Below are 26,213 nucleotides of genomic sequence, written 5' to 3'. Positions count from 1 at the left end.
AACCAGTATCAAAGCCAGGTTAAAAGACATTGAGAGTCTGAGGGCTGAATGCAGTGTCTGATCCACACATCTACCCCAAACCTACTCTTACCTATTTTACAGTCCATTTAAGGTGAAAGCCACCAGGACCCCTCTCTGTTTATGGAGGAACCTGCCGAGGAAAGTGATACAGTGAAAACAGCCACTGCCTTACTTGCAAAACAAAAGTGGAGATTTCCCAGTATCAGAGTAGACCTTAAACATCTTCTAATGAGATCTGATCAGACTTTGAAAGCCAGATAAAGACCACACATCCATTAAGTTCCTGTGGCCTCCAGGCCAAAGTGGCCAAGGAGAAAGGAGGTAACTGAGTATTGCCTTCTTGGAATGGGGTGCGAGCTGGGGGGGGCAATCTTCAGTAAATACAGTGAGACCTGACAGCTTGGCGTCTCCCCCCGCCTGCTCCCGGCTGGCAGGGCACTCGGGCCTGTGGAAGGACAACTGTGGTCTTGGGTAGGAAGGTGAAGGTCCGCAGCCTTGTGAGACAGGCTCTCCATGTAACACTGAGGTGGATGCCCCAACGTGGCTCTGCATATCGACACATGGACACGTGACAAACCCCTGGTGGCTCTCAAACCAGGGTGTACCGCAGGGGACATCTGGCAATGCCTGTGGACCCTCTGGATTGTTGCCCCTAACTTGGGGGTTGCTACCGGCATCTACTGGGTGGAGGCCAAGGGTGCTTCTAACCATCCTAGAGCACGAGCCAGCCCACGACACTAAGAGAATCCCGCCCCCTGTCCCCAAATGTCCATAGTGCTGAGGTTGAGGAATCTGACATCAGCCAGGGGCCTCATGAGAGTGTCTTCTGGCATTCACGTGCTGCCTTCCCCCCTGGGGTTTTACCTCCCCTCCACATCTCACCGTGTGTGGGGTGGCCACGGGACCATTTTCTGCTCATCAGTGCTGAGACATGTCTTCATAGGGACCCAAGCCTTTCTCTTGCAACCAGAATTAAGGCTAAAATGCAAATACCCCTGGAACAAGGACACGTAGAACCTGCGTGGTGATCCTTTCCTGAGCGTGCTCTGTGGGGAGAGGGCTTGGGCACCAGAAGGCAGGGCTTTCCCGGGGACCAAGACAGGAGGCACGGGCCTGTTCCCAGCGCCCCCAGAGAACCCGGCTGTGCTCAGGCTTGCTCCAGAAAGCATGACCCTCCTCGCTCACAGTAGGCCGTAGGGTGCCCGAGGGTGTTGTCACAACCCCAGAGTTCACGTAGAGCCGAAGATTCAGCCTAGAACTATATATAAAACTATATACATAGTTTATTTGTGGGTCAGGATTACTGATGTCCACTTTAGTTAGAATCAGTATTTTCCCCAACAGGACAGAGAGCGTGAAGCAGGACCGTGTGCAGCGTTTCACTTTGCTTTGAATTAGGAGCTAGGGCGGTATGCGGAGAGGCGCTAGTGGACAATTTTAAAGGGGATAAATTCTGAAAGGAAAGGCATACGCTTTGAGCAAACTTGCTCACTAGCAGAGAACAAACTGCGGAACTTCGTGGAGGAGGCATTATTTACAACCCGATGGGACCTGCCACTTGAAGTTACTTTGAATTCCCTTCTCACTGCAACTGCTTCATAGACAAACACCAAGTGATCCCTCAGCCAGCCCAACAAAAGCATCATCTTGATATAATTCTATGTACAAAATGCCACCATGTTGTAAAGGGACAGGGGATTCGATGGCCGATGAGAAATTCAGGACCTGTCGCCTCTGCTCTGGATCCCGGGGGCTTCCTGGGAGGGTGACGTAAGTCAGGCCACCAGCTGTTGATGAGTCCTTCTTCATTTGGCTGATCCCTCAAAGACAGGTGTGTCGCCCAGACCTGCCTTCTCTCTCAGGTTTGTTCTTGTCCCTGAAAGGTGTTTTGTGCTGCGGACAGGAGAGGTGGCTTCAGGACAGCCCGACATGGTGCCGGGCATCGGCAGTATTGCTGCTGGGCCACTCGGAGGAGGGGCAGAACTGGAAGGGGACACTCACAGGGCCTCCTGGAGCTGCTGGCCTCTGAAGGGGGGCAGCGAGTTCTGGCAGCTTCCCTCTGGAAAATTACCTTTCTCTTCCTCAAGACATCACCCGCCCTGTGGGGCTTGCGCTTATCCCCGTTCCACATTTCCCTCTGACCTCGGTGCTGGCAGTCCCGAGGGTGTCACCAAGTCCAGCAGAACTCGAGCAGCTCCCTTCGAAAGAGGCCGAGCCAGGGCCACCGGGTGAGCCCAGCTTCAGGGATTCTGGAAGCTCCCCAGCCTTTCACCTGGTCCCCGCTGCAGAAAGCCACTGGCCGCTGCCTTTCCCAGTCACGCTCACTCCTGGTGTCACTCAGGTTACGCCGGCCTGTCTTTTCCCAAAGCCAATGCCTCTGGACCTACCGGCCATGCATCACCAGCTCCAGCAAGGCCATGGCTCCTCTGTGTCCTCCAATCTTTAGGAATCCTCCTCCTCTTCCAAGCTGAGCTCCCTAACCTTGGAGCTATGGCTAAGGAGTGAAACGGAAGGCAAGTGAAAGCAGAGAGGAGAGAGGCAGGTGCGGGGAGGAAAGCAGGCAGCAGCCTGCATCAGGCGGGGCTCTGACTGACGGGAGGTCTGGGACAGAGTGCGGAGGACCCCTGGGGGCCTGAGAAACCATGCTGCTGGCTGAGAACCAAGGGGCAAGACCTCAGCTCCCCACCCACGCAGGTGGCTGCCAGGACCTGAGCGCAGAGGCCGAATGAGCACCAAGCAGCTCCTGAAGACGCCAGGTGGCTGGCCTAGCCAGCCTCACCTGCCCACATGGCAGGGACAAGGCAGCCTCAAGGTCCGAGGGGTCGGGTGGGCGGGCAGGCTCTGAGGTAGGATTGTCGGATCTGCTGCTGGGGGTGGGGGTCAGGATCTATACAGCATTGGCCTTGGCTGCTCAGGAAACAAGGGCAGTGTCTACACAAGCAGGTAGAACGAAGTAAACACAGTTGCTGCCGGTTTACGGGCTGAGTTTTATAAAAATCCAATCCAGCAAATGGACACGGTACTCCTCGACCTCAAAAACAAAATGCTTGATAAAATATATTCTTTTTAAAAAGGAGGAAGGTTCACTACCAGATGGAAATGGGGGTGGCAGACAAAGAGGAAGAGCAGGAGAGGACGGAAAGGTGCTCTGGGTACAGGACCATGGTGGGCTCTGGGCTCAGACTCCCAGAAAGCGAGCTCTGTGTTTGAGAGATGCAAATGACTCCATGGGTGCCTCCTGGGTCCATAGGGCCCCCCCCCCCCCGCCCTTTGCTAGGAGGTTCTGCCTGGCCTCTAGAACTCAGCACAGCCAGGCTCACCCTGGGAGGTGAGGGTGCAAGGAACACCTGATATTGCTATTTCCTGCCTTCAGCAGAGGACCTGCCTATCCCCCCTGCCGGGTCAGGGTGGGGGGCCTCCTGCTTTCACCATGACAGTAGGGTAGGGCTCGAAGCAAAGGTAGGCCAACTCTAAGAGCCTTCCCCAGGGCCCCCCATCTTCCATGCTATGAACTTGGGGGGACCAAAACCTGGAAGAGAGCAACTCAGGCTCGCAGTTCCAGAAGAAAGCTGCCAGCCGACGGAGATGCTTCACATGATCACTCAAATTCCAGTGTTTTCCTTTGTGTTTAAGAACTAAGAACTGTGTGAATGCGTTTTAGCAGACCGTCATGTACGTTTGTGCATACATTTGTGCGTGTGCATGTGTGTGTGTGTGTGTGTTTGTGTGTGTGTAAAAGAGAGACAGAGAAAGAGGGAGAGAGAGATGATTCATGAAGGACCAAAGGAAACCATTTTTAAGGTTCTCAGCAGTTGAGTGGGAATGGTGAAGGTCAAGATTAATGCCACTTTCTGTCGACCTTGGATTAGGTCTGCAAGGGCATAACGTACTGGAGACTCCAGGACCAAAAAAGCAAAACGGAGAACCTTTCCTGGTGAAGATGAGGACCTGCAGCCTCGGGATGGAGAGGTGTCTCAGCAAAGGGTCAACACTTGGGGTGTGGGATTCCGGAAGTGCCTTCCTGCCATCTGCTCTCAGGATGCGTCTCAGAGTCGGTACACCTCCTGCCCACCCCCCCCGCCCCCCACCGCTCCTCCAGCAAAAGGCCAAGCTTTGAAAACAGATGGCAGGAAACATAATCGTAAACCGCGGATGCTTTCTCCCTTGAGAAAGGTTCCTTCTTTGTGAGCATTTATAACGTCCAGGAGGGATGAGAGAAGCACCCAGCTTCACCACCGACCAGGGGCTGCTGTGAAGCAGCAGCCTCAGCCAGCATGGCCTGCACACCTATTCTCATCCCCCAAAGAAATCACGTCTCTAAGATGCCCAGCGGCTGCTGGGCTGCACCCCCCATGTGTTAGTCCTGCCCTCGTGGGCCCTTTGACCTCAGCGAGGGATGTCGGGCTTTTCCCAGACGCCGGTGACCAGCTGGGGCCGGGAGGCTAGTTGCCTGACAGCTTTGGCCGCCCCAGGTTTGTGGGGACTTCCAATCCTGTGTGCAGGGTGACCTGGAAAAGAAGACCCGGTCAGTGAAGGGGGTGCACTGCAAGAACCCTGAGTGCTCAGACAGTGCAGTGGCCACGGGTGGGTCCCGCTGTTTGCTGGGGTCGCCACAGGCAGCAGCCTGAGGCCTCCTCCGTACTGTGGGTATGCTATTTATTGTGGCTCAGTATCACTAATGTAATGTCCCTGAGTTCGCCCCGAGGAGCGGGTCTGTGCCTGGGTTTCCCGTCTTGTCCTACGAGCCCAGGCAAGGCTGAGTCCGCTGCAGCACATGTACGGTTCTCACCGTTGCATATTTGTTTATGCTTTCTCCCTGTGGCCCTCGTTCCTTGCAGGCTGCCTCAAAGCCCTTCCGCATGTGCAGGTACTAATCAATCGGTGATTGATGTAGACCTGTCAGTATTCACAGCCAGGACTCCCAGAGAGAGGAGGGCTCTGCTGGAAGCTAAGGGTGCTGCCCCCATATTTCTCTCCCACCCTCACTGGCTCACTGAGCTCCCATTTTGTCTCTGTCCACTTGGGGGCCTCCTGAGCCCTATCAGCTCCTGAGATCTTAAAGAACAACGTTCTTGCCTACTTCGTTTGGGAGCCGGAGGGGGCAGAGAGGGGTGAGAGGGGACAGAAGGAGACTCGCCGCCCCTAGGGCTGGTCTCTCCCAGCTGTCCTGTGCTTCTCTCGGTGGGGGAAGCCACACCTGAAAGGCCCCAGTGCTCACCCACCTGGACATCGGCTCAAGCTGGGCAGGGGAGCACTGATTTCCTCCCGATTGCTCAACAAACGCCTCCAGTGCACCCCTCCCAGAAAAATGAAACCCGCATTTGCTTCCCCACCCCATTCCCTCCGCCCCCCCCCGCCACAAGCTGCCAGCTTAGAGCCTTTGCTTATCTTAAGCGAGTAAGTACAGATTCCTCACGCCAGAGAGGACTGTCTCTGGGGAACTAGCAGGCGGCTCTCTGCCTGGGCGGGCAAGAGTCAGCTTCTTTATAGCCCACGCTGTCCCAGTGCACTTTGGAGGCCCTGGCACCCCGAGAGACACAGCCAGATGGGCTCCCGCCTGGAAGGGTCTGCGGTACCTGCACGTTGCGGTTGAGGCTGAGGGCTGGCATGAAGACCCCGTCCACGTGGCTGAAGGCTGTGGGGCCCTGCTGCTGCCCGTTGATGAAGAAGGTCAGAGTGTGCTTATTCAGGTCCAGGAGCACGCCAACAGTGGCCCCCTTGCACACACCACCTTCCGTCCTAGAAGAGAAGCCCCATTACCACATTGAGCCTGGGATGTAGGTGGTGGCTCAGGAGACGCTAGGCATAGCCACACCTACAACACACAGCCCTCATGGAGGTGCGGGGAGCTCTTCTTCTGGGCTAGGAGACTTTTCTTGAAGTGCACTCACCAGGTAGGGCCCCATAGGAAGACCTTACCCTGGAGGGATCAGCCCATTAAGTCTCTTCTTTCCTGATAGTCCCTGAGACCTGGGCACCCAGAGAGTCAGGGTGTCGATGAGCAGGTTTCACCTGAAACCCGGAGTTTGGGGGGCACCTGGGCAGCTCAGTCAGTTAAGTGTCCAACTTTGGCCTAGGTCATGATCTCTCTGTTCCAGAGTTCGAGCCCCGCATCGGGCTCTATGCTGACAGCTCAGAGCCTGGAGCCTGTTTCAGATTCTGTGTCTCCCTCTCTCTCTCTACCCCTCCCCTCTTGTACTCTGTTTATGTCTCTCTCAAAAAGTAAATAAAAAAAATTAAAAGAAAAGAAATCTGGAGCTTGGAGCCTAGGCAGGGAAGGCTCCTTTACCCCCAAGGAAAAGAACTAACTTGGCACCCTTTGTAGTTTTAACCAATGAGAATGTTGAGATACACAAAGAGGCAGAGAGCCAGACCTTCAGGAGATTTTGAGGCCCACTCGCTTTCAGAAACATCCCAGGGACTCTTGAACAGCCATGCACAGCGGGGGACAGGTGCTGAATCTGGAATCAAGTCCCCTGTCCGAGTTACCATTTCATGGGTGCCAACATTAGAGCCTTGATAAATGTCTGTGATCCTACATTTGGCAGTGGTGGGAATTCCTGTCAGCCTGTGAGAAGCATCTCTTTGGATGCACTCTCCTGCCTATCTGCCTCCTCTCCGTGGGAGAAGAGGGTCCATCAGATTCCCTCCCCTCAGCTGAGGGCTGAGGCCTCATCCTTCACCCCAGCTGCTCAGCTCTGATGAGAAAACCGTTTTTATCCTTTCCTGATGGGGCAGGTGCTGATCAGCGGGAGGCTGAGGGCCTGGCAGAGAGCACAGGAAAGTCGTGAGGAAAACTCGGTGTGCTGACGGGAAGGCACTTCCCAGGAGGTCAAGTTTCCCCAGGGGGGCGCGGGGGGAGGCGGTGTTAGGACCCGAGGACAGGATCCTGCAGGTGGGAAAAGGGAGTTAGAACCGGGCTCCTGGTGCTATTCAGATACTGACCGCCGGGTGGCGGTAGAGACCGGTGTGAGGCGCAAACACGTGATTCCCGCCCAAGGTATGGCTGTCCCAGGTTGAAGGGCTCCCCAGCCCCATACACAGAACCCGAGGCAGGACTCTGAATTTGGTCCTGACAGCGCCGGTAAGTAGCCCTGTGACTTGGGCACTTATTTATACTTATATACTAAGCCCCTGGTAACACGCCGAACGCAATAGTACTTTTCTGAGGACTAAGGGACAAAGTAAACTCAATAAATACTCCCATCTGGTAGGTCTGGACTCCACTCCTCTGTGGTTTGTGAACAGCAGCCGGGGGGGGGGGGGGGAGGGTAGGTCCAGGTCCTAGTCAGCCCCCAGCACCTGGTAGCCTGCAGGGCCCAGGCAGAGGGGGCAGAGGGACAGAGGTCCAGTCTGCTTCCCTGGGGTCCTCAGGCAAGTCCCTGCCCCCGATCGGGACCCCTGGGGCCAGAACTCAGTGACATGGCCTGGAGCTGGGCCCAGTCAGGTTGGCTCCTCTACCCTCATTGCTTCTCCTCCTGGGGAGGTGGCCCTGAGCAGGCCAGGAGGGAGACCGCGCAGTGAAAGGGCAGCTCCAGGTGACTCCCATTCTTTATTTCTGGGCTCCTTGGCCAGTGCTGGCCTTAAAAGATTTTCCACCCCCCACCCCCACCCTGCACACATAGGCTGGGTATGAACACAGAATCCCTGGGGAAGGAGAAAGCAAACACTGAGCTAAAATGGGGGGGGTTGGTGGTGGGGGATCCACTGCCTTCTCTGAGAAGCGAGACCAAGGGGCCCACAAATCCCTGACAGAGCCCAGGTATCAGTGACATCTCCCCAAAGGGCCCGTCTTCCTGTGTCCACCCTTGTCACACCTTTTGGGGGGCACCACCCTGGGTCGAAGCCCACCTGAGGCTGGGCAGTGGGAGGGGTCACCGGTAGGGCAATGGCCCCTGCTCCCTCTGTAGAGACCTGGTCACAGCCGTGAGACCACCAGGCTGTCAGTGGGACAGAGTGGGAAGGGAACACCAGCCAAGGAGCCTGGCAGAGCCTGGTCTCATGGCTTTCCGGTGACCTGTGAAGCCATGTGCCCTGGGGCTGCTCGAGTCTCTGTCGCAAGCTGTCCCTTGGGCTGCAGGCTCATGCTCACTTCTCCCTGGAAGTTGGACACCCACGTGGCTGAAACGCCTCCCCCACATTCCTGACGCCTGGACTTGGGCATAGCAGGAGGGACACCACCCCACAGGACCCTCCCTCCCGCCCCGCCCCCACCCCCACAGGCGGCGCACCTGTTGGTGTGGGAGTTGCAGTGCATGAACCAGCTGCGGTTGTTGTCCACGTACATGGCCCAGGCCTTGTCGTCCTTGCCCAGCATCATGTCCTTGACCACGCTGGCTCTGGCCACCCCGAAGGCGGGATCTGGGTGGTTGTCGTACCGGTCCACGTGCAGCTCCCAGTAGTGCACACCCTTGGAGAATGCCGCTGTGCCCAGCACCACACGGTCGTCGTAGCTGCTACAGGTGGCCGTCTGGTTGTCATTGGATAAGATGATGTCCCGGTGCCCAGAGTTGGGGTCAAATGTGAACCAGGCCACTGGAAAGGAAGGAAGCAGAGTCGGGGATGGGATTCGCTGGCAGTCTCCGACCTGGGCTCAGAGACAGACTCACTCACTCCCATCCATCAGCAAGTTGGCATCCGGCACCAACTGTTGTTCCTTCTGTGATTCACAGGCACATGCAGGTACATATGTACACACATGCACACACACTCGTGCACACTCCCCGATCTCTGTTCACCCAAGTTCTCAATCCCATGAACCCAACTTTGCCAAGGAGCACAGGCACTTGAGCCTCACAGCCCCAAATCTAAATGCCTCCTATGGAGTCTTGGTTTCCAACACCCTTCCTTACGCTTCACAATGTTGTACGTTAGAGGGGAAGTAGGTAATCCCTGCCCCACTTGGTGGGTGTGGGATCTGAGACACGGAGCGGAGACGTGAGACACCAAGAGTCACCAAGCTCCATCCTCCAGTTTCACAGCCCGCTGAGCTGCACCTCCTTCTGGTTTCTGATATCCTCGGGCTGCGGGAAGTCAGGTCCTTACTGGTGACCACAGTGCTCAGGGCAAGAACCACTGCTCTGGAAGGCAGCGGGTGCCTAAGGGCAGAAAGCTAGTGATCCTCAGGAAAGCATCCCCCGCTATGCCCTTGGCAACAGCATTCTCTGCCCTCCGACCTAGGGAGAAAAGCCAGGCTTGCCACATCTTCTCAGGACACCTGGAGGATGTGCTGGGATACACGATGACAATAACCCCTGGGGTGCCCGGGTTAGCAGGGCAGGCGGTGGTTGGAACGTGTTCTTTATTTGCATCATCATTTCCTGCTAAGGACACAGACAGCCAACATCCCACTGACGTGGATGTGCTCTTATTTCCTGAAGCCTGAACGGATGCAGCTGGGAGTGTAAACCATCAGATCTGGGCTCTTGTGCTAGAGGTTCGAGGGATAGTTTCCCACTGGGGCGGAAGGTCAAACCCAGGGACCAATGGCCTGATCTCCAGGTCTGTCATATCCATTCGAAGCCCCGGGGTCTCCCTGAGCCTCTCAAACCCTCATCTCCTTTCCCACTCTAGCTAATGGGGTGAAGAAATAGCTCTTTTTTTGGTGGCTCATGAGTAGGGAGAAGCAGGCAAGGGGCCGTGGTGAGAAGGGCAGGGACAAGGCTGGGAGGAGACGTGTACATTTCACTGCTGCCGATTTTCCTCCATCCCTTCACTCCCCTGTCCTGCCCAGCTGATAGTCCCCCCCTGCCCACTGTCCTCTTTTAAAAGCTCACCCCCAGTGCCTGAATCTGGTCCTTCCCAGGACCCAGTGCTCACCATCAGATGTCTGCAGGACGACGGTTTTACTATAAGGCCCGACGCCAGAGGAGTTGAAAGCCTTGACTCTGGCATTGTAGGTGCTGTTGAAATGAAGACCATCGATGGTGCACAGGGTCTCCTTGCCCACATACACTTCCTAAAAGACAGCCAAGACGGCTCAGGAGGCGCCTCTTTTATTTGGAAATTTTCTCTTAGCACCACGGTGATATTTAAAGTGCTAGTGCCTCTGTAGAGTTCTTGAATAAGGGAAATTTGGAGGCTTGGGGGCAGAGTCACAGACCATGCCCAGGTTGGGCACAAACTCCTACTCCTGGACGGCCAGCCCCTCCGCCCATGAGGATGTGACGTGTGATGGGGTCCTAGGGAGGCGTGGGGGGGGGGCGGGAGGGATGGCAGGGGTGCGGCCATCGAGGCTGCTGCCTGAGAATGTCCTGCTTCCGCTGAGGCCAGCCGGTCAGATAGGACCCTGCAGCCCAGGGACGCCGCTCCTCCAGGGGGTGGAGGTGCAGAAGCCCCCCTTCCTACATGGTCAGCAATAGATTGTTAGTTGTCAGTGGGAACTGAAGCTAGGAAACATGAGCTAATAGCTAAATAAACAAAATAACCAATATTTTTAGAAGAAGGGTCATTGCAGGGACGCCTGCATGGCTCTGTGGGTTAAGTGTCCATGTTCGACTTCAGCTCAGGTCATGATCTCACAGTTTGTGGGTTCGAGCCCCATGTTGGAGCCTGCACTGACAGTGAGGGGCCTGCTTGGATTCTCCCTCTCTCCCTGCCCCTCCCCAACCTGCTTTCTCGCTCTCTCTCAATATAAATAAGTAAACAACAACAAAAAAGGAGGGTCATCGCACATGGTAGGAAAAAGTGGACAGAGGAGGGGTGTGACCAAGCACAAGTGGGTTCACGTGAGTTTGGGCTGGGACCACTTCTGTATGGAGAGGGGCATTCCACCCCCGCCATTTTCTCACCCCTGAGGTTGACATCTTCCACTCGTTGGCCCCCCTGGCCCCAGAGCTCCTTTTCTCATGATGTCCTGAGAGGTGAGGCATTTCTGCATGGGACCCCAAAGATCCTTTCGTGGGGATTTACTTTGCCCTCCGTTCACTTCAAATTTACATTTGTCATATTTATGCCCTCAAATGCATAGCCTTGCACCTCCTCCTCTGTCACTATTTCAACTTTGTCTAAAACAACTTGCCTATCTGGTTGTTTAGGGGGTTCCTTCTTCATTTGTTATTCCAAGTCCTTAACAAGAATAGCGGGCCGTGAGGCATTGTATAGGGCATTTGAATCCTCACATAACCCTTGGACGTTGTTATGATTTGTTGCTGTTGTTGCTGTTATTGTATTTCATACAGAAGGAGACTTAGCGAAGGTTGGAAACCTGCCCAAGATCAGAATGAGCTGATTTGGAAGCCAGGAGTCAAATCCAGGCCTGCCTGCGCTGAAAGCCGACCCTCTTCCCACTCTAACATGTGGTTCCTCATAAAATCTAGCCCTTGCCTCCAGCTTTTGCTCGTGCTTATGTCTTGGAGGGAAGAGATCATTTGTATTTGAGCTCTGTGGCTGCTTCTTTTAACATTCTGAAACGGTCTTCCCCTCCCATTGCTGAAACAGGGACCCTTTCCCTGGTTTCCTGAGCTTCTCCACACAGCCAGAATGACCGAGGTTCTGAGCCCCGTGAATGATCTGCTGTTCCTGGCTACCCCGACCTCAACTCTTGTCTTCCCTCAATTGCCCATGTATTCACACGGGACCCAATAATCCCCAAGGAAGGCTGCCATTATTTCCCCAACTCCGTATGCTCTTGTAGGATAGCTTTCAAACCAAAAATGAAATGACATATCCATAAATCTCTTTGAGAAAGACAAAAGGAATGTTGATCTCCGGCAAGATTTGTTACATGGCAGAGTGCGCCAGGAAAAGGGATGTCCGAGTCGTCATGGTGACAGTGGTCTGTTCCAGGGCACCTTTACGTAGTCTCCTCGGGAATGGGAAAGGAGGGGCTCTAAGAAGACCCTGGTCAACAAAGCAACTTGACAGTGACCTGAACTTGGCTATGTGAAATCTCAAGGTAGAGTTCTTTAGGGCATCTGGGTTGGGGTCTCTACCAGATGGGGGAGATGACCACCATTTCCTGGCTTACTTAGGCCTCTATTGTCCCCACGACATTTCATCCCTGGAAACATGAATGTGGGTCATCTCAACCCCACGACCATTTACCAAGTGTCTGTCCTCACATGCAGAGCGCCTGGCCAGGTGGAACAGTCCGTGACCCAGGAAGGGCAAGGAGGGATAGAGCGTTGGGGCAGCGGGGCCTGCATGAGCGGGACCACCTGGGAAGGTGCTGAAGAAGAGCTAGGATCGCACTGGCGGAGTGAAGTGGGAAGTAGATGTGGGCAGGGGATACCTTTTCCCAGCTCTTCCTCAACCTCAGCAGGAAAGCTATCCTACATTTTCTCTGTGGCTGCCACCTCCACCTGCCATGGCTGCTCAGACCGTCGCTTGGTAGAGAAGCCCCATTTCCCAAGGGTCCAGACCCACCGGCCTTGTGTGGTTGGGCCAATGCCCTCTAGGGGCAGCAGTGAGCTGAGGGCAGGCCAGAGGTCTCTGCATTAGGACCCCACAAACTAGCAGCAGGGCCTCACCCGGAACTGGCCCCCGTCGCCATCATCCAGCTCCAGGATGTAGCCATCCACGGGGCTGTGGGTGAAGGGCGGCATCCTCCAGGCCAGCGTGACACTGTTGTTGTGGGTGCAACACTTCTCCAGCTGCAGCAGCGGGCCAGGCGGCACTGTGACAGGAACGGGAACCGCTGGTTCAGTGCATGGACCCCTCGCAGTGCACAGGACACCTGTGTGGACTCTCTCCCCCATCGCAGCACCCCCGCTCCCACACCTCCAGGAGGAACAGTGTCTCCACCCTGCCATCACTCCCAGCCTCTCGCAGGCACACCTCAGCCCCAGGATCTCAGTCTCCAGGCTCCCACTCCCCTCAAAATATCCCCCTTTCCCAAAAAGCCTCTTTTGGACATCATACAATATATTTGTGTACTGTCTATTTCCTTAGAATTTCAGCTCAGTCTTGTGAGTGAGTTCGTTGACTTGTTCAAAGCCGTGTCCTGCACCTAGAACAGTGCCTACCTGCCCTAGGTCACCCAGCTAGTGGGTGGATGAACTGGGAATTGAACTCAGGTCTGTGACCTGGGCAGCCTTCCCCTCCCACTCTGCCTCACTCTGTGTGTCACCCGCCTTCCGATGACACTAAGCTGCCCCCCTCAGAGTGGGCCCCTCACAGACAGAACTGGGCCAACCACAGCTCACCCCTACATTTCATCTGGATGAAGTCCAGCTGGTGGATGGCTTGCAGCAGCGGCTCACTGTCCAAAGTCAGGTCAAATTCTGCGGACACTTTTGGCTCCAGGGCGCCTTTGACCCACTGCTCCTGAGACACCTGGACACGCTTGATCAGAGCGTCCGAGATCTTAAAAGGGAGCACAGAGTTCAGGGTTTCAATGTGCAAAGGGAAAATCAGGCAGTACGTGGTGGGCTAGGAGGAGGGGGTTGGTGTCTGTGGCTTGGGGACAGGCAGGGGCTGCGTTAGCCATATGCTCTCAGGCCATGGCAGGGACTGTATGATCCCTGCCAGTGCGACACTGTGAATACAAATGAACCGTACTGTTTAAATCATATTTTAAAAAGGCAATAATTTAAATGTAAAGAAGAACCTGCTATGTAAAGATATCAGGAGGGGCACCTGGGTGGCTCAGTCGGTTGAGCATCTGACTTGATTTCATCTCAGGTCATGATCTCACAGTTGGTAGGATTGAGCCTGGCATGGCAGTGCAAAGCCAGCTTGGGATTCTCTCTCTTCCTGTCTCCCTGCCCCTCCCCTGCGCGCGCGCGCGCTCTCTCTCTCTCAAGATAAATAAATATTAAAAAAATAGAAAGGTATCAGGCCAAACCATTTTGTGAAGCAAATGGTACTTTTTCAAATACGCAAAAGCATTCTTCCTTATACTGCTTTCGTTAGATCTAGGATTTTGCAAAGTGAAACATACTAGCCGTTCATCCCAGGGTCTGAAGAGAGTGCTTCCTATTATTCCTGGAAATTTGAAGCTTGCTTCCCATGGTGTGTCCCCCCAAAGTTTCTCCAAACTCTCTCTCCACTGCACTTCCGGCTCCACTCTCTTCTGCTGGAAAGTCCTGCCCATCGAGACACTTAGACGTGCCCCTGTTGAGCCATCCTGTGAACCTTGGTTGGGCACTAGTCAAGGGGATCATCATTTTCCCAGTAGATGGAGGACTGAGCCCTGTCACTGCCCTATTCTCTAGAGATGCTCGTGGCCCTGAGTCAGCCTGACTGTTGGAGGGACGCCCTTGGCAAGGCTGCATGGCCTCTGTAGGCAGTGGCCATCTGTGCAGGCCTGTGGGACTCGGCACATTGAGGTAATGGGCCGTGTGGATTCTGCTAGCTCACTCCTCCAAGCCTCCAGTTTGTTTGGCAAAGACTGTCCTTTCCCATTTGTAGAACATGTTGAGTTGGGGGGCTCTGGAAGTCAAAGCAAAAACACATGACATTTTGGCCCTAGGTATTATGACATTTGACCTCTTCTTTTAACGAGGACACAGAATCAGGGTCACAGCTAGTGAGCGTCAGACAAGAGGAGATGAGAACCTGGGTCTTCTGGAATCTCTGAGCAAAGGAGACTCTACTTAATTCCAAGCCACTGGTAGGGACCATTCTAAAACTCTGGATAGCTTGGGAAGCGGTGGTAGGTTTGGAGGCAGGAAGCCCAGCCTGCCTGGGACCTGCAAGCACGCAGACTCACCTGTAGGAACCCAGAGGGGTCATTCTCCTTGATCACCTCTAGGCAGTACTCCATCAGCCCCGTTGACTGCCGCAGCTTCAGTGTGCAGTGATTGATCTGGTCCCAAACCATCTGTGATGAAAAGAACCCCTAGTAACTATCTCATCGGAGGAGGGGCAGCCAGGCTGCGGTGGGAGTTGGAGAATTAGCACGGAGAAAGCCCTAGAAGAGGCAGCACTGGTCTGCACCACCTTGCACCCTCTCCTCTGGCTGTTCTGCTCCTGAGCTCCATGTGCCCTCTTTCTTGGGGAATAAATAGACCCAGCGCCCAACAGAACCAACTCTCTGCCTAAACCCTGAGCAGGGGAGAAAGCACACCATCTGTAACTCTCCATGTCACCAGTGACGACCTCTTGTCCTCTCATTGTTGGTGGGCATGGATAACTCGATGGGCTCAGCCTCTTCACTTGGAAACCATGGACTATCCCCAATATGCATTCCTCCTTTCCTTGGAAGTAATATTTCCTAATTCAGTTGGGAAATGTCTATAAGTTCGGTCGAGCCCCCAAGGCAATGAAGCAGTCCTCTGTCAATGCAGTGTTCACGGCACCTGCCCAGACCAGGAGCCCAGTGTCTTGTGAGGGCGCACCTTCCCCTTCCCGTGGTGGATATTCATTGTATTATTATGGCTGATTATTGAGTGTGTGAGATATTAGGGCCTGAAGAAGGGCACAGAGCTGGTGACCTGAGGGGAGTGTGGCCTCACTACCGTCACTGGTCACTCTTCTGCAAGCTGAGAACAGGCGGAGTCCCTTAGACAGAAAATAGGACTTGAGAGACGATGGGAGAGGGTACTTCTGACTGAGAACGGCGGAATTCAGTGCATCTGACTGCAGCTTTGTAGGGACAGCGTGGGTGGTTACCCTGGCTTTGGGGAAAGTCACACGAGTGTGAGCAGGCCAAGGGGCACCTTGCTGATACTTTCCTTGCCTCATTCATTCATTTTTTCATTCATTCTCTCACTCACCTAATTATGACCTGATGCCTACTGTATGCTCCAGTCCACTCGCGGTGTGGACCGAATGGGGAAGGAGGGCGTCATCACCAAGGTACGTACCTTCAGCTTGTGCTCTCTCTCCTTGGTGACCTTGGTGAGCAGCTTGGCTTTCTGCCGAGTTAAAGCATCAACCAGCGCGTCACACTGAGCAACGAGGCAGGCTTCGTAGTCCAGTCCGTTTTCCTGGGGGAGGAAGAGAGCTTTAGATAGAAGACATGCTGAAGCTGTCCCCAGAGTCATCTGTAACATGATTACGTTGGAAACAATGTAAATATGAATCAGGAGAGGGTACCATGAATCCTGGCACATCAATATGGTGAAATATCCAGTAGTCATTCAAACCATGTTCATAGAGAGTTTTTAATATCTTGGAAAATGCTCATGAGAGACCAGGAAGGAAAAAAAAAGGACTACAAGTTGTATATGGCATAATTCCATACTGTGTGTATGCACATGCGTGTCTACATCGAAAAGAACGTGTCAAAAGTGACCCAAGGTAGGGAGATATTGGTGAACTTTTTTGTGGTTCTATCTATTATTCTCTACTTTCCAAAATTTCTATAATACACACTTTTGCCTTTTATGATCGGAAAGCAAGAAAACAATGGAAGACTGTAGCATCTTTCTCCATCGTAAAAAAGAATCCTTCTAGATCTTAGAGATCAGCATGGATTGAGACCTCGTATTACAGCCTGTGGTGAAGTTCTAACACCCAGGAGCTCAGAATGTGACCGTGTTTGAACACGAGGCCTCTGGAGACGTGCTGACATTAAGACAGAGTCATTAGTGTGGGCCTGATCCAAGATTAGTAAGTCGGTGCCTTTGGTGGGGGTCTGTATGAACGGGCCCTCCAAACATGCGTGTACCCTCTCCCCTGCACTCAGCTCCTGAAACCAGAGGCCGGACACATTTATGTGGCAAACGATGTATCCATGCCCTGGGTACAGATGCCCTGTGCCCAGATACCACTTAGGTCTCCGTGGCCGCACAGACTGCTGGCCTCTTTCCAGCGCTGGGTCTACGACTCTAACTGTGTTTATGTGAAACCTCAGCATCAGGTGCCACATGGCTGTCAGTGGCTTGTGTGGGTGGTATCTGCAACTCTGAGGCTGCGCAGTAGGACAATTAGGCCATGGATTCGTCACCAACAAAATGCTGGCCATAGGGCCTCTCCCGGCTGTGCAACTGCCCTCCCCATGCTGGAGCTCTGCTCACCTGGACCTGCTGCAGAATGTTCTTCAGCTGAACCAGAAACTCCTTTGCTTCTTTTGCCTTGTCGGAAACTCCATTCAAGGCCTGGGACAGTTGGGCCTAAAAAGATACCACCCGTTGAAAAGGCAAATTCGGTGTGAACGGCCCACAGTCTGTACCGCACCAGAAAGGCTTGTGGGTACATGAGTGGCTAGAATGGATCCCGCGTGCACACTGTCCTCGTTCATGCAGAGACCGCTGTGGACTCATCAGTGGCTTATTCTTCCAGCAATGGTCAACAAATGTCTCCTCTGGACCCCAAAGCTGGGTAGAGGTAAGGAGCATTCAACTAATTGGCTCAGGTCAGGACATATCTGCTCCTGATGTTTGCAGAATCCAGGACAAGAAGGTGCACAGTCCCCCCCCCATGGCAATCTGTCCCTCACCAGTAGGACCCTCAGACGCTTACATATGGGGACCCCAGGTCCCAGGCCACCCCACACCACCCTTATCTGGTTGCCTTTGGCCTGGGGGGTGTTGGGCAGGGAAGAGGCCTGCAGGCCCTGGAAATGCGCTGGAGCCGTATGGACTTGGAGCCCTAAGGCATCCTCTCAAAGTGGGACACAGGCTCCCACTTAGCCCTACGAACTCCTCCCCTTTAAGAGAGCAGTGTGGACAGAGGGGGCTTGGAGGTGATATCAGTTGCTGGCACCCAGAAGTGGAATTGCCAGCCCAAATGGAATCTATGGTCTTTCTAACAAAATGCATACACATGCAATCGAATTAGTCTTCAGACATCGCTGCTGCAGGCTGATGACCTTGATGGTGGACATATTGACTATGAGTCACATGTTTCTAATTAAACTAAAGATGGAGCCAGAAAGGCCAGGATCACATCCGGCCTCCCCTCCCCGTCTATCTTCAAGTCTTTGTTCCAATGTCACCTGATCAGTGAGGCCTTTGCTGATGACCCTATAAAATAGCCCTCATCTCTCCCTCGCTTTGTTCTTCTTTATAACATTCATCACCACCCGGCACAGGCGTGTTTTCTGCCTGCCTTTCTTCACCCTGTCTAGCACGAGGCACATGATAGCACTACCTGAATATTTGTGAAATGGGTGAATCAATCTGTGAATGCAGTTCTTCTTTTTTTTTTTTTTTTAAGTTTATTTCTTTTGAGAGAGAGAGAGAGCACACGTGCACATGTGCAGGCCAACAGGGGAGGGGCAGAGAGAGAAGGAGAGAGGGAATCCCAAGCAGGCTCCACACTGTTAGCACAGAGCCCAATGATCTGAGCCAAGAGTCGGATGCTTAACTGAGCCACCCAGGTGCCCCAATGAAGGTGATTTTTTAGACCATACCAATAATTCTCAAAGTGTGGCTCCTAGACCAACAGCATCAGGGTTATAAGTCACCTGGGACTTTGTTTGAAATGCAACTTCTCTGGCCCCGCCCTGCCCTACTGATCAGAAACTGGGAGTGAAGGCCCTGGAGCCTGTCTTCTATGGGGAGCTGATGTCTGAGATCCACTGAACTGTACAAACACAGCTTTGGGCGGATGTCTCTGGGGAACATGGTAAATGAAGCCATAGAGTGGAAGAAACCACGCAGGGAGACATGAGGACAGAGGGAGCCTCAGACCCAGGAAGCATCAACACTCAAGGTGAGGTCAAGGTGAGGTCTGGGCTCTGTCCTGCTCCTCTCTCCACTGGCTTCCTCATCCCTACTGCTGCCCCCGGGGGGTTTAGCTCCCCCACTCAGCTCATGCAGGGGTTGTCACTTTCTATCACAAGTATCTATGCACGAAGACTAGTCAATGGAACTTCCAGGAATGACAGAGGGTTCTATGTCCACTCTGATTCAGCAGCACCAGCCACATGGGGGTACTGAGCACTGAAAGGTAGCTAATGGAGCTGCATTTTTCAATTGTATTTAGTTTACGCTTCACATATACCAGTGGCTGTTGTTCTGGACAGCCTTGGAGGGATACAGGTCCTGGGACAATTCAGCCCGTCCCCTGAAAGCTGCACCCACAAGGAGACCGACATGTCAGGACCATTCATGGGCCCCAAGGGTTCGTCAACAACAGGGATTTTAACCGGAAGCTTATCAGTGTCCAGAAAAGCGTGGCACCTCCCTCCCTGTTACTCTCCCAAAGCATGGGGCCCACGGTGGCCACAACAGTTCCCTCCCCAGAGTGAGGGCATCTCCCATTAACTATATAATCTTTGGTGCTGGGGACTCTGTCTTTTGTCTTTGCATTTCTAGCCAGTGGTGCTGGCACAGAACAGGTGCTCAGAAAAGGCTCACTGGCTGAATTAAAAAAAAAATAGAGTGATTGTTTGACAGGAGGTATTTGCTAACATAGGACAGATTCCAAGAGACCCATCACTGCTGCTGGCACCTTTTGCCAGCAAGAAGCCCTGAGAGGTGGCGTGAGTGAGGGTTCCCCCCCTTCCTCCGGGCACTCAGAGCCAGCATGGCTCTGTTCCCTCCCCATCCGGCCAGCACCGGCCTCCCAGCCCACCTCAGGGCCTGTCCACCTGCTTCCTGCTCGGCAAGTAGACCAAGGAGCATGGCGAAGAGCCCAAGAACAGAATGATTTTGAAGGACACCAGTGACCTTAAACAAATACCCAGCTCAAAGGGAATAATCTCACAGCTTGGTAGACAATGCTTCCAGACCCACCAGCCTTGCTGCCTGATCTTTCCAGCTCCTTCTTCTCAATGCATTGCTCCCCCCACCCCCACCAGAGAGGCTGCCCGAGTGCAAACCATCCCAGGGCCCAGCACGTGCTCATCCACGTGGAGGCTCCCATACCCTGGTCTGCTGCTTCTCCATGGAAGAGCCCCTGGTGGCAGTGGGAATGCCGGGGCGCATTAATGGAAGTCTCGCAAGCACACGCTTGTACTTTTCTTGACCCCAGTTGCTCCATGCGTGAAATGGGCACCAGTCACCTCTACCTGCCGGGGGGACAGCGTTATAGAAGGTGGACCTGGGCATTCTAGCCAAAAAGGGGCAAAGGTTTTTGGGAGGAATGTGGGAATCCTTTCTCAAGGGACAAAGGATTCATATGTTGGCTATGTAGTAGGGGTTTACAGCATAGTGTGTTTTGCCTCAGTTTTTCTGAAGACCCGTGCCTTTTCTTTTCCACAGGGACTGTTTGGAGTCCCAGTATAGGATACTAACAATTGTCCCTTTTATTTATTTATTTTATAAAAAACCATTTTTTCAAGTTTATTTATTGATTTTGAGAGAGACAGAGACCGCGTGAGCAGGGGAGGGGTAGAGAGTGAAGGAGAGAGAGAATCCCAAGCAGGCTCCACACTGTCACAGGCCAGAGCCCAACTTGAGGGCTCAAACTCATATAACCATGAGATTATGACCAAAACCAAGAGTCAGACACTTAACTAATGGGGCCACTCATTTGCCAAGAAATCTTTCTGGTCTGAGACATGAGAATAGATCATTTTGTCTCTTTGGATGGTGTCTATATGAAACTCTTGGAAAGAAAGGAAATGTCCAGGCAGAAGGTAACATTTCATGATTGAATGGATTTTTTAAAAAGTTTAATTCCAGGATGGTTAACATAGTGTTATATTAATTTCAGGTGTATAATATAGTGATTCATGACTGAATAGATTTTAACCTGAATTTAAAAAGTTGCCTTTTATGTCTCCCTATTCTTTTTTTTAATGTTTATTTTTGAGAGAGAGAGAGAGAGAGAGAATGAGAGAGAGCAAGCAGGGGAGGGGTAGAGAGAGAGGGAGACAGAGGATCAGAAGCAGACTTGGCACCAAGAGTGGAGACCCCGATGTGGGGCTTGAACTCACCAACCACGAGATCATGACCTGAAGCAAAGTCAGATGCTTAATTGACTGAGCCACCCAGGTGCCCATTATGTCTCCCTATTCTCTTAAGGTTAGAATTACATTCCTGTAGTCTCTGAATGTAGACAGGCAGCTTGGAAATATTTCCCAGTTGGGTCAAATCAACTGCCTGTCTGGCCCAGCAAACTGTCTTCACCAGCACCTGGGAGGAGCAGCTTCTAGGTACAAAGGGCAGTCCTCTGCCTTAGTCTTCCATTCTGGATGGTGGTGCAGAGCATTATAATACATGGAGCATGAGAACTCTGGGCTAGCATGGTTCAGATCCTGGCTCTGTCCCTGGCTAGCTGTGTGTCATCAACTTCATCTCTTTCTTCTATATGCCATCTCTTTGCTCTATAGTGTCCTCTTCAAGTTGGGAATGACAGTACTAACCCCCACCTCCAAAAACATCTTACTATTATGCTTGGTAATGAAAGTCAAGCATTCCCCAAATCCTCTTCAATTGTTCAACTTTGGTTCATCATATATGAATTGTTGTGTGTGGACTGAATGTGTTCCCCCCAAATCCATATGTTGAGGCCCTAACCCCCAATGTGACAGTATTTGAATGTGGGGTCTTTGGGAAGTAATCAGGTCATGAAGGTGCAGGTCCCATGATAGCATTAGTGTCCTTATAGGAAGAAACAGGAGAAATATAATATCTTACTCTCTATCTCTTCTTGCACAAGTGCTGAGGAAAGGCCATGTGAGGATACAGGGACAGGGTGGCCGGCCATCGGTAAGGCAGGAAGAGAGGTCTTAACAGGAATGACTCAGCCAGCCTCTAAGAACCATAAAAAATGAATCTGTTGTCAATTACTTCGGTCTGCGGTAATTTTTAGAGGGGAAGGAAGAGACCAGGGCATGAATGTATCTAAATTACCTGTCAAGGGTCTATTATAGTTTCAGTGCAAATGGCCTCAAAGATCATTCTCATCCGTTTGTCATGGGCTCTGTGCAGAAGGTCCTAAGCTGCCTTTTTTAAAACTTGGTCCTTGTTCTCTAACATCCTTGGCTAGACACCAGGGGTCCAGACATGGCTCAGTCCAACCTCTCATTTCATACACTAAGAAACTAGCTCCCAGTAAAAAGTGACTGTAAATGCACAGTGTATTACCTCTTATTTCATACACTAAGAAACTAGCTCCTAGTAAAAGTGACTGCATAAATGCACAGTGTATTACCTTGAATGACATACAGCACATATTATATGGGTTTCTTTCATGAAGTTGTCCAAGGTCATACAGCTTCCTAGAAGCCATTCTTGCTTGAATGTAAATGGTCTAGAACCCCTAGGTGCCGCTCTCAAGGAAACTATTGTCCATAGGCTCGAAGGGGGTGGAGGAATAAGACCCACATTATTACAGTGTGTATTTGTGTCCACCTAACATCATCTATTAATGTTTGGAGAACATTTTTCCCATGACCTAGTGCATCCTTCCTTTTAGCACTATAGACGCCACTGCCAAATGAGAAAAGACACAGCTCCCAGTAGAACTGTTATCTCCCACCAACTTGAGTTCAATGCTGCCCAAATGCACTGATGGGGGCAATGTCCGATTTCATGATGAAGATCACCACTTAAAGGTCGTGCCAGAAAATTGAATCCCACATATCCAAACTACCTTGTGACTCTTATCTCTCAAACAGCTCTGACCATGTCATTTTTCCTCTCACCAACGTCTTCTACTCCCCATTGAATCACAGTCCAGCCCTTAGCTTAATGTCCAAGGTTCTGTACATTGTCTCCCTTTCTGGCATTTCCTCTCAGGGCTGCCCATGTGATTTCCACCCTTCGGTCAGACTGGACTCAGCAACCCCTGGACTCCCCTCCTCCTTGCCTGGGCTCCTGCAGTTCCCTCTGCCTCATAAGCTTTCACTCCTGCTTTCCTGCTGCTGCCTGTTAACATCCTATCCATCCATAAAGACTCTTCCCAAATGGCAACTCCTCCCGGAGATTTGCTACCTTCCCCAAGTGGAGTGTGCCCTTTAAATTCCTCAGAGAGGGCTGGATTCTAGGACATATCTCACTATCTTTGAGACAGGTGGCCCAAGAAGTGCATTAGCTTTCCTGTCCTTTTGGCCAGACCAAGCCCTCCGGTGCCTGGCAAGCTTGTCCTATGCACGTGGTGTGGGCAGCACGGTGCCTTACACCTAGAATGCACTGCATAAATATCTGTGTCAGTGAATTGATTTTGTTCTAGATTTTGTGTGATAAGCTCCCTTGAGCAAGTCAAGACTCAATTCTCCCACATGCTGGGCATAATTAAATTGGCCATGTGGCCACTCTGCACCCACTGTTTCCAGGGCACAGAGCCCCATACGGTACGGGGCATTGGCAATCTGACCCTACCTTGCTGATCGAGATGATTTTCATGACTTCTGGGTGTTAACTCTTTCTAGTTAACTGCCACCATGGATTCACCCAAACGTAGTCATACTGATGTCCTTCCATGTCTGGCTCCTGCTTGAAGACCTGAGCAACCTGCCAACAGCTGGGAAAGGCCTGTCCTATAGCAGCACCCTCCACTCGAGCTTATAGAGAGAGGGAACAACTTTGTTTTCCAGTATTCTCCAAACTGAGAGCCACATGCTTCAAGAGCCCAGTAACCAAATGAATAAAACTGTCCTACGGGTCAGCCTAAAGTGAGGCTCAGAAGTTCAGTGGTGGGACTTGGTTGCCATTACTATGGAAGCAGATGTAGTGACAGAGCTGGAGACTCTGTCTAGCACTCCAGTTCCTGGGGAGAGCCTATAGGGACAAGCAGTACGTGGAAGTCCCAGGAAAGGTGAGTGGATAGACCCACTCAGGTGCTGAGGTGGGAATGAGGATACCTTCCCCAAGATAAGGCAATGGCAGCCAGACCTCCGAGAATCTTCAATACCATAAGATTCCTCCTTCCCAGTTGGCTCCCAGGACCCAGCCCCCACCCCCAAGGGGCCAAGTCATAGACACTTTCATCCTCTGGGTGTGAAAGACTGATGCTAAGGGGCAACATGGACAGGGCCCCTAGGTAGAAGTCTATTTTGGGAAAGATAAGACCAGTATTTGCTCTGAGGAGAGCAACGCTAGATGGCAGACTTCTTCTGGGTTTACTGTGGGTTACAGGCTGAGGGGAACCCCCCACCCCCAGTAGCACAAAATATCTTTGCTGGAGGAACTAAGCATCCAGGGGTTACCCAGGAAGCTTCTTTCCAGTGGATGTTGCCCAGGTTTGGGGGGTCCCCTGAGGCAAAACAGTTTAGAGGATCAGCTCTCTACCCACTGGCTCCCTGTGTTTCTGGCCACTAAGCCAGTAAGGAAGAGACCTGTTATTTGAATGGGGCTCCAGATGCTAATCCAATGCTCTGCTCTATGAGATTGCCAACCCCAGAACCTCTAGATAGAGGCTACTGCCATGACCCTGTCAACATTTGAGAATCGTCATCTGAGAAGACCCCATCCTCCCTTACTGCCCCCACACAGCGTTAATGCAAAATAGGAGAATGTTCTGAGAGGATCTGCCTTTTCTGGACTTCTCAGACTCATTCAGTCCCCCGGTTGTGAGTTCTTAGGCTGTGTAATTGCCTGTTGCTGCTATGACAAGTTATTGTAAACTTAGTGGCCCAAACCAACACTGGTTTTATTCTGTCACAGTTCTGGAGGCGAGAAGCCCACAGTGAGTCTTACAGGGCTAAAATCAAGGTAGAATCATGGCTCGTTTCTTCTGGAGGCTAAGGGGGACTCTCTCTCTCTCTCTCTACCACTGTCTAGAAGCACTACCTCCATCTGGCTCTTCCTCCGTCATTCAGCCTCGTGCTGTTGATCTCGTGTCTCCAGCTAACTCTGGCCTCCTGCCTCCTCTTACATGGACCCTTATGATGACATTGGACCCAGCTGGGTAATCCAAGATGGTCTTCTTATCTCAAACTCCTTACAAAGTCCTTTTTGCCATATCAGGGACTGGGATGGAATGTTCTTGGGGCCATTATTTAGCATGCCACACCTGGCAGCTGAACTTATCCTTTCAATGAACACTTTTTTTAATGTTTATTTTTGAGAGAGAGCGTGAGTGGGGGTGGGGCAGAGAGAGAGGGAGACACAGAATCTGAACCAGGTTCCAGGCCCAGAGCTGTGAGCACAGAGCCCGACGTGCGGCTTCAGATTGGCTATAGATGGGAGATTCCCATGTCCCCCTCCTTGGGGTTTGATTAATTTGCTAGAGCAGCTCACAGAACTCAGAAAAACACTTTACTTATTCGATTACTAGTTCCTTAAAATGGGGTATAACTCAAGATCAGTCAGATTGAAGAGATGTATAGGGTAAGGCCTGGGGAAAGAGTGCAGAGTGTCCATGTCCTCTCTGAGCCATCACTGTCCCCAAATGTCCACAAGTTCATCAACCAGGAAGTTCTCTGAACCCTATCCTTTTGGGTTTTGATGGAGGCTTCTTTACAGAGACATGATGGATTAAGTCATTGGACACTGGTTATTTATTCAACCTCCAGCCCCTCTCCTCTCCCTGGAAGTTGGGTTGGGGGTGGAGGAGAGAGTGCCAGCATGGGGAGGGGTTGAACAGCCTAACCATCTGGTCTCATGGCCAATTGTACGTTACTAAGGGCTTCCCCAAACTCACCTCATTAATGGAAAAGAAACCTTTATTGCTCTTATCACTTAGGAAATTTCTAGGGTTTTAGGAGCTCTGTGCCAGGAACTGGGATGAAGACCACATATATTTTTTATTTATAAATCACAGTATCACACTATCATCCCACTAAGAGGGTGTGGGAGGTAGACTAGAGAGGTGGGGAAGGGGCACATAGGAAGCTAAACTCCAGCAGAGCAAACAGAAAAGAGGACTTCCTTTTTATCTGTGAAGGGCATTCCCAATGGCTCATTCTGCTGTCACTAAAACTAGATGTCCTGTCCCTGAGTCTAACCAAGTACCTGCATCCAGCAAGTCTCCATGGGGTAGTGGAGACCTCCGCACACGGCCTGGCTCAGAGAGAGTTTGCTGTCCCTCCTCCTCCTGTGCTTTTGGGGCACTTGGCTTCCTCTGAACCTGCCTTTCCCACACCTCCTCCTGCAGCATGACTCCCCCATGAAAAACACTAGAAAAGGGATACATTGAAAAAGGAGCTGGATATTCACAAAGCATCTGGTGCACTCACTTGACACAGAGGAGGAGGTGGTAAATGGGGTTACATGGACCACAGGATATTTCTTCCACCTTTTCATTCTCTGCTCAGTAGTAATGTGTTGGTTTTTGAATTTTGTGTCTGAAGAGGTGTGAGCAGTAGTAAGACGTATCCATCCCCACCCAAGCAGGTGGCTTCCTCACCATCCCAGGGTAGAATCCGACTGCTTACTTGGGGAGTCCAAGCCCACTGAAGTCTTTTTCTTGCATCTTCTGAAATGTTCCCTCCTGCTATGTAAGAAATGAAGGACCCAGCAAGTAGGACC

General features: G+C 52.1%; 1 protein-coding gene across 1 annotated transcript in view; it reads right to left on the bottom strand.

The window, feature by feature from the left end:
- Positions 1 to 4,137: 4,137 nt before the first annotated feature.
- TRIM67 (tripartite motif containing 67) overlaps positions 4,138 to 26,213 on the bottom strand; it is a 40,557-nt gene continuing 18,481 nt past the window's right edge. The window contains exons 2-10 of the mRNA XM_029919350.1: positions 16,926 to 17,021; positions 15,771 to 15,893; positions 14,675 to 14,785; positions 13,173 to 13,326; positions 12,492 to 12,658; positions 9,841 to 9,979; positions 8,253 to 8,556; positions 5,598 to 5,760; positions 4,138 to 4,529 (exon numbers count right to left, since the gene is read on the bottom strand). Coding sequence (XP_029775210.1) covers positions 4,464 to 4,529; positions 5,598 to 5,760; positions 8,253 to 8,556; positions 9,841 to 9,979; positions 12,492 to 12,658; positions 13,173 to 13,326; positions 14,675 to 14,785; positions 15,771 to 15,893; positions 16,926 to 17,021 — 1,323 coding nt within the window. The 3' untranslated portion in view covers positions 4,138 to 4,463. The remainder of the gene's footprint in view (positions 4,530 to 5,597; positions 5,761 to 8,252; positions 8,557 to 9,840; positions 9,980 to 12,491; positions 12,659 to 13,172; positions 13,327 to 14,674; positions 14,786 to 15,770; positions 15,894 to 16,925; positions 17,022 to 26,213) is intronic.

The sequence above is a fragment of the Suricata suricatta genome, chromosome 2 (assembly GCF_006229205.1).
Source record: "Suricata suricatta isolate VVHF042 chromosome 2, meerkat_22Aug2017_6uvM2_HiC, whole genome shotgun sequence".
NCBI lineage: Eukaryota > Metazoa > Chordata > Mammalia > Carnivora > Herpestidae > Suricata > Suricata suricatta.
The sequence above is the reverse complement of the archived record's forward strand: the minus strand, read 5'-3'. Positions and strand labels throughout refer to the sequence as shown.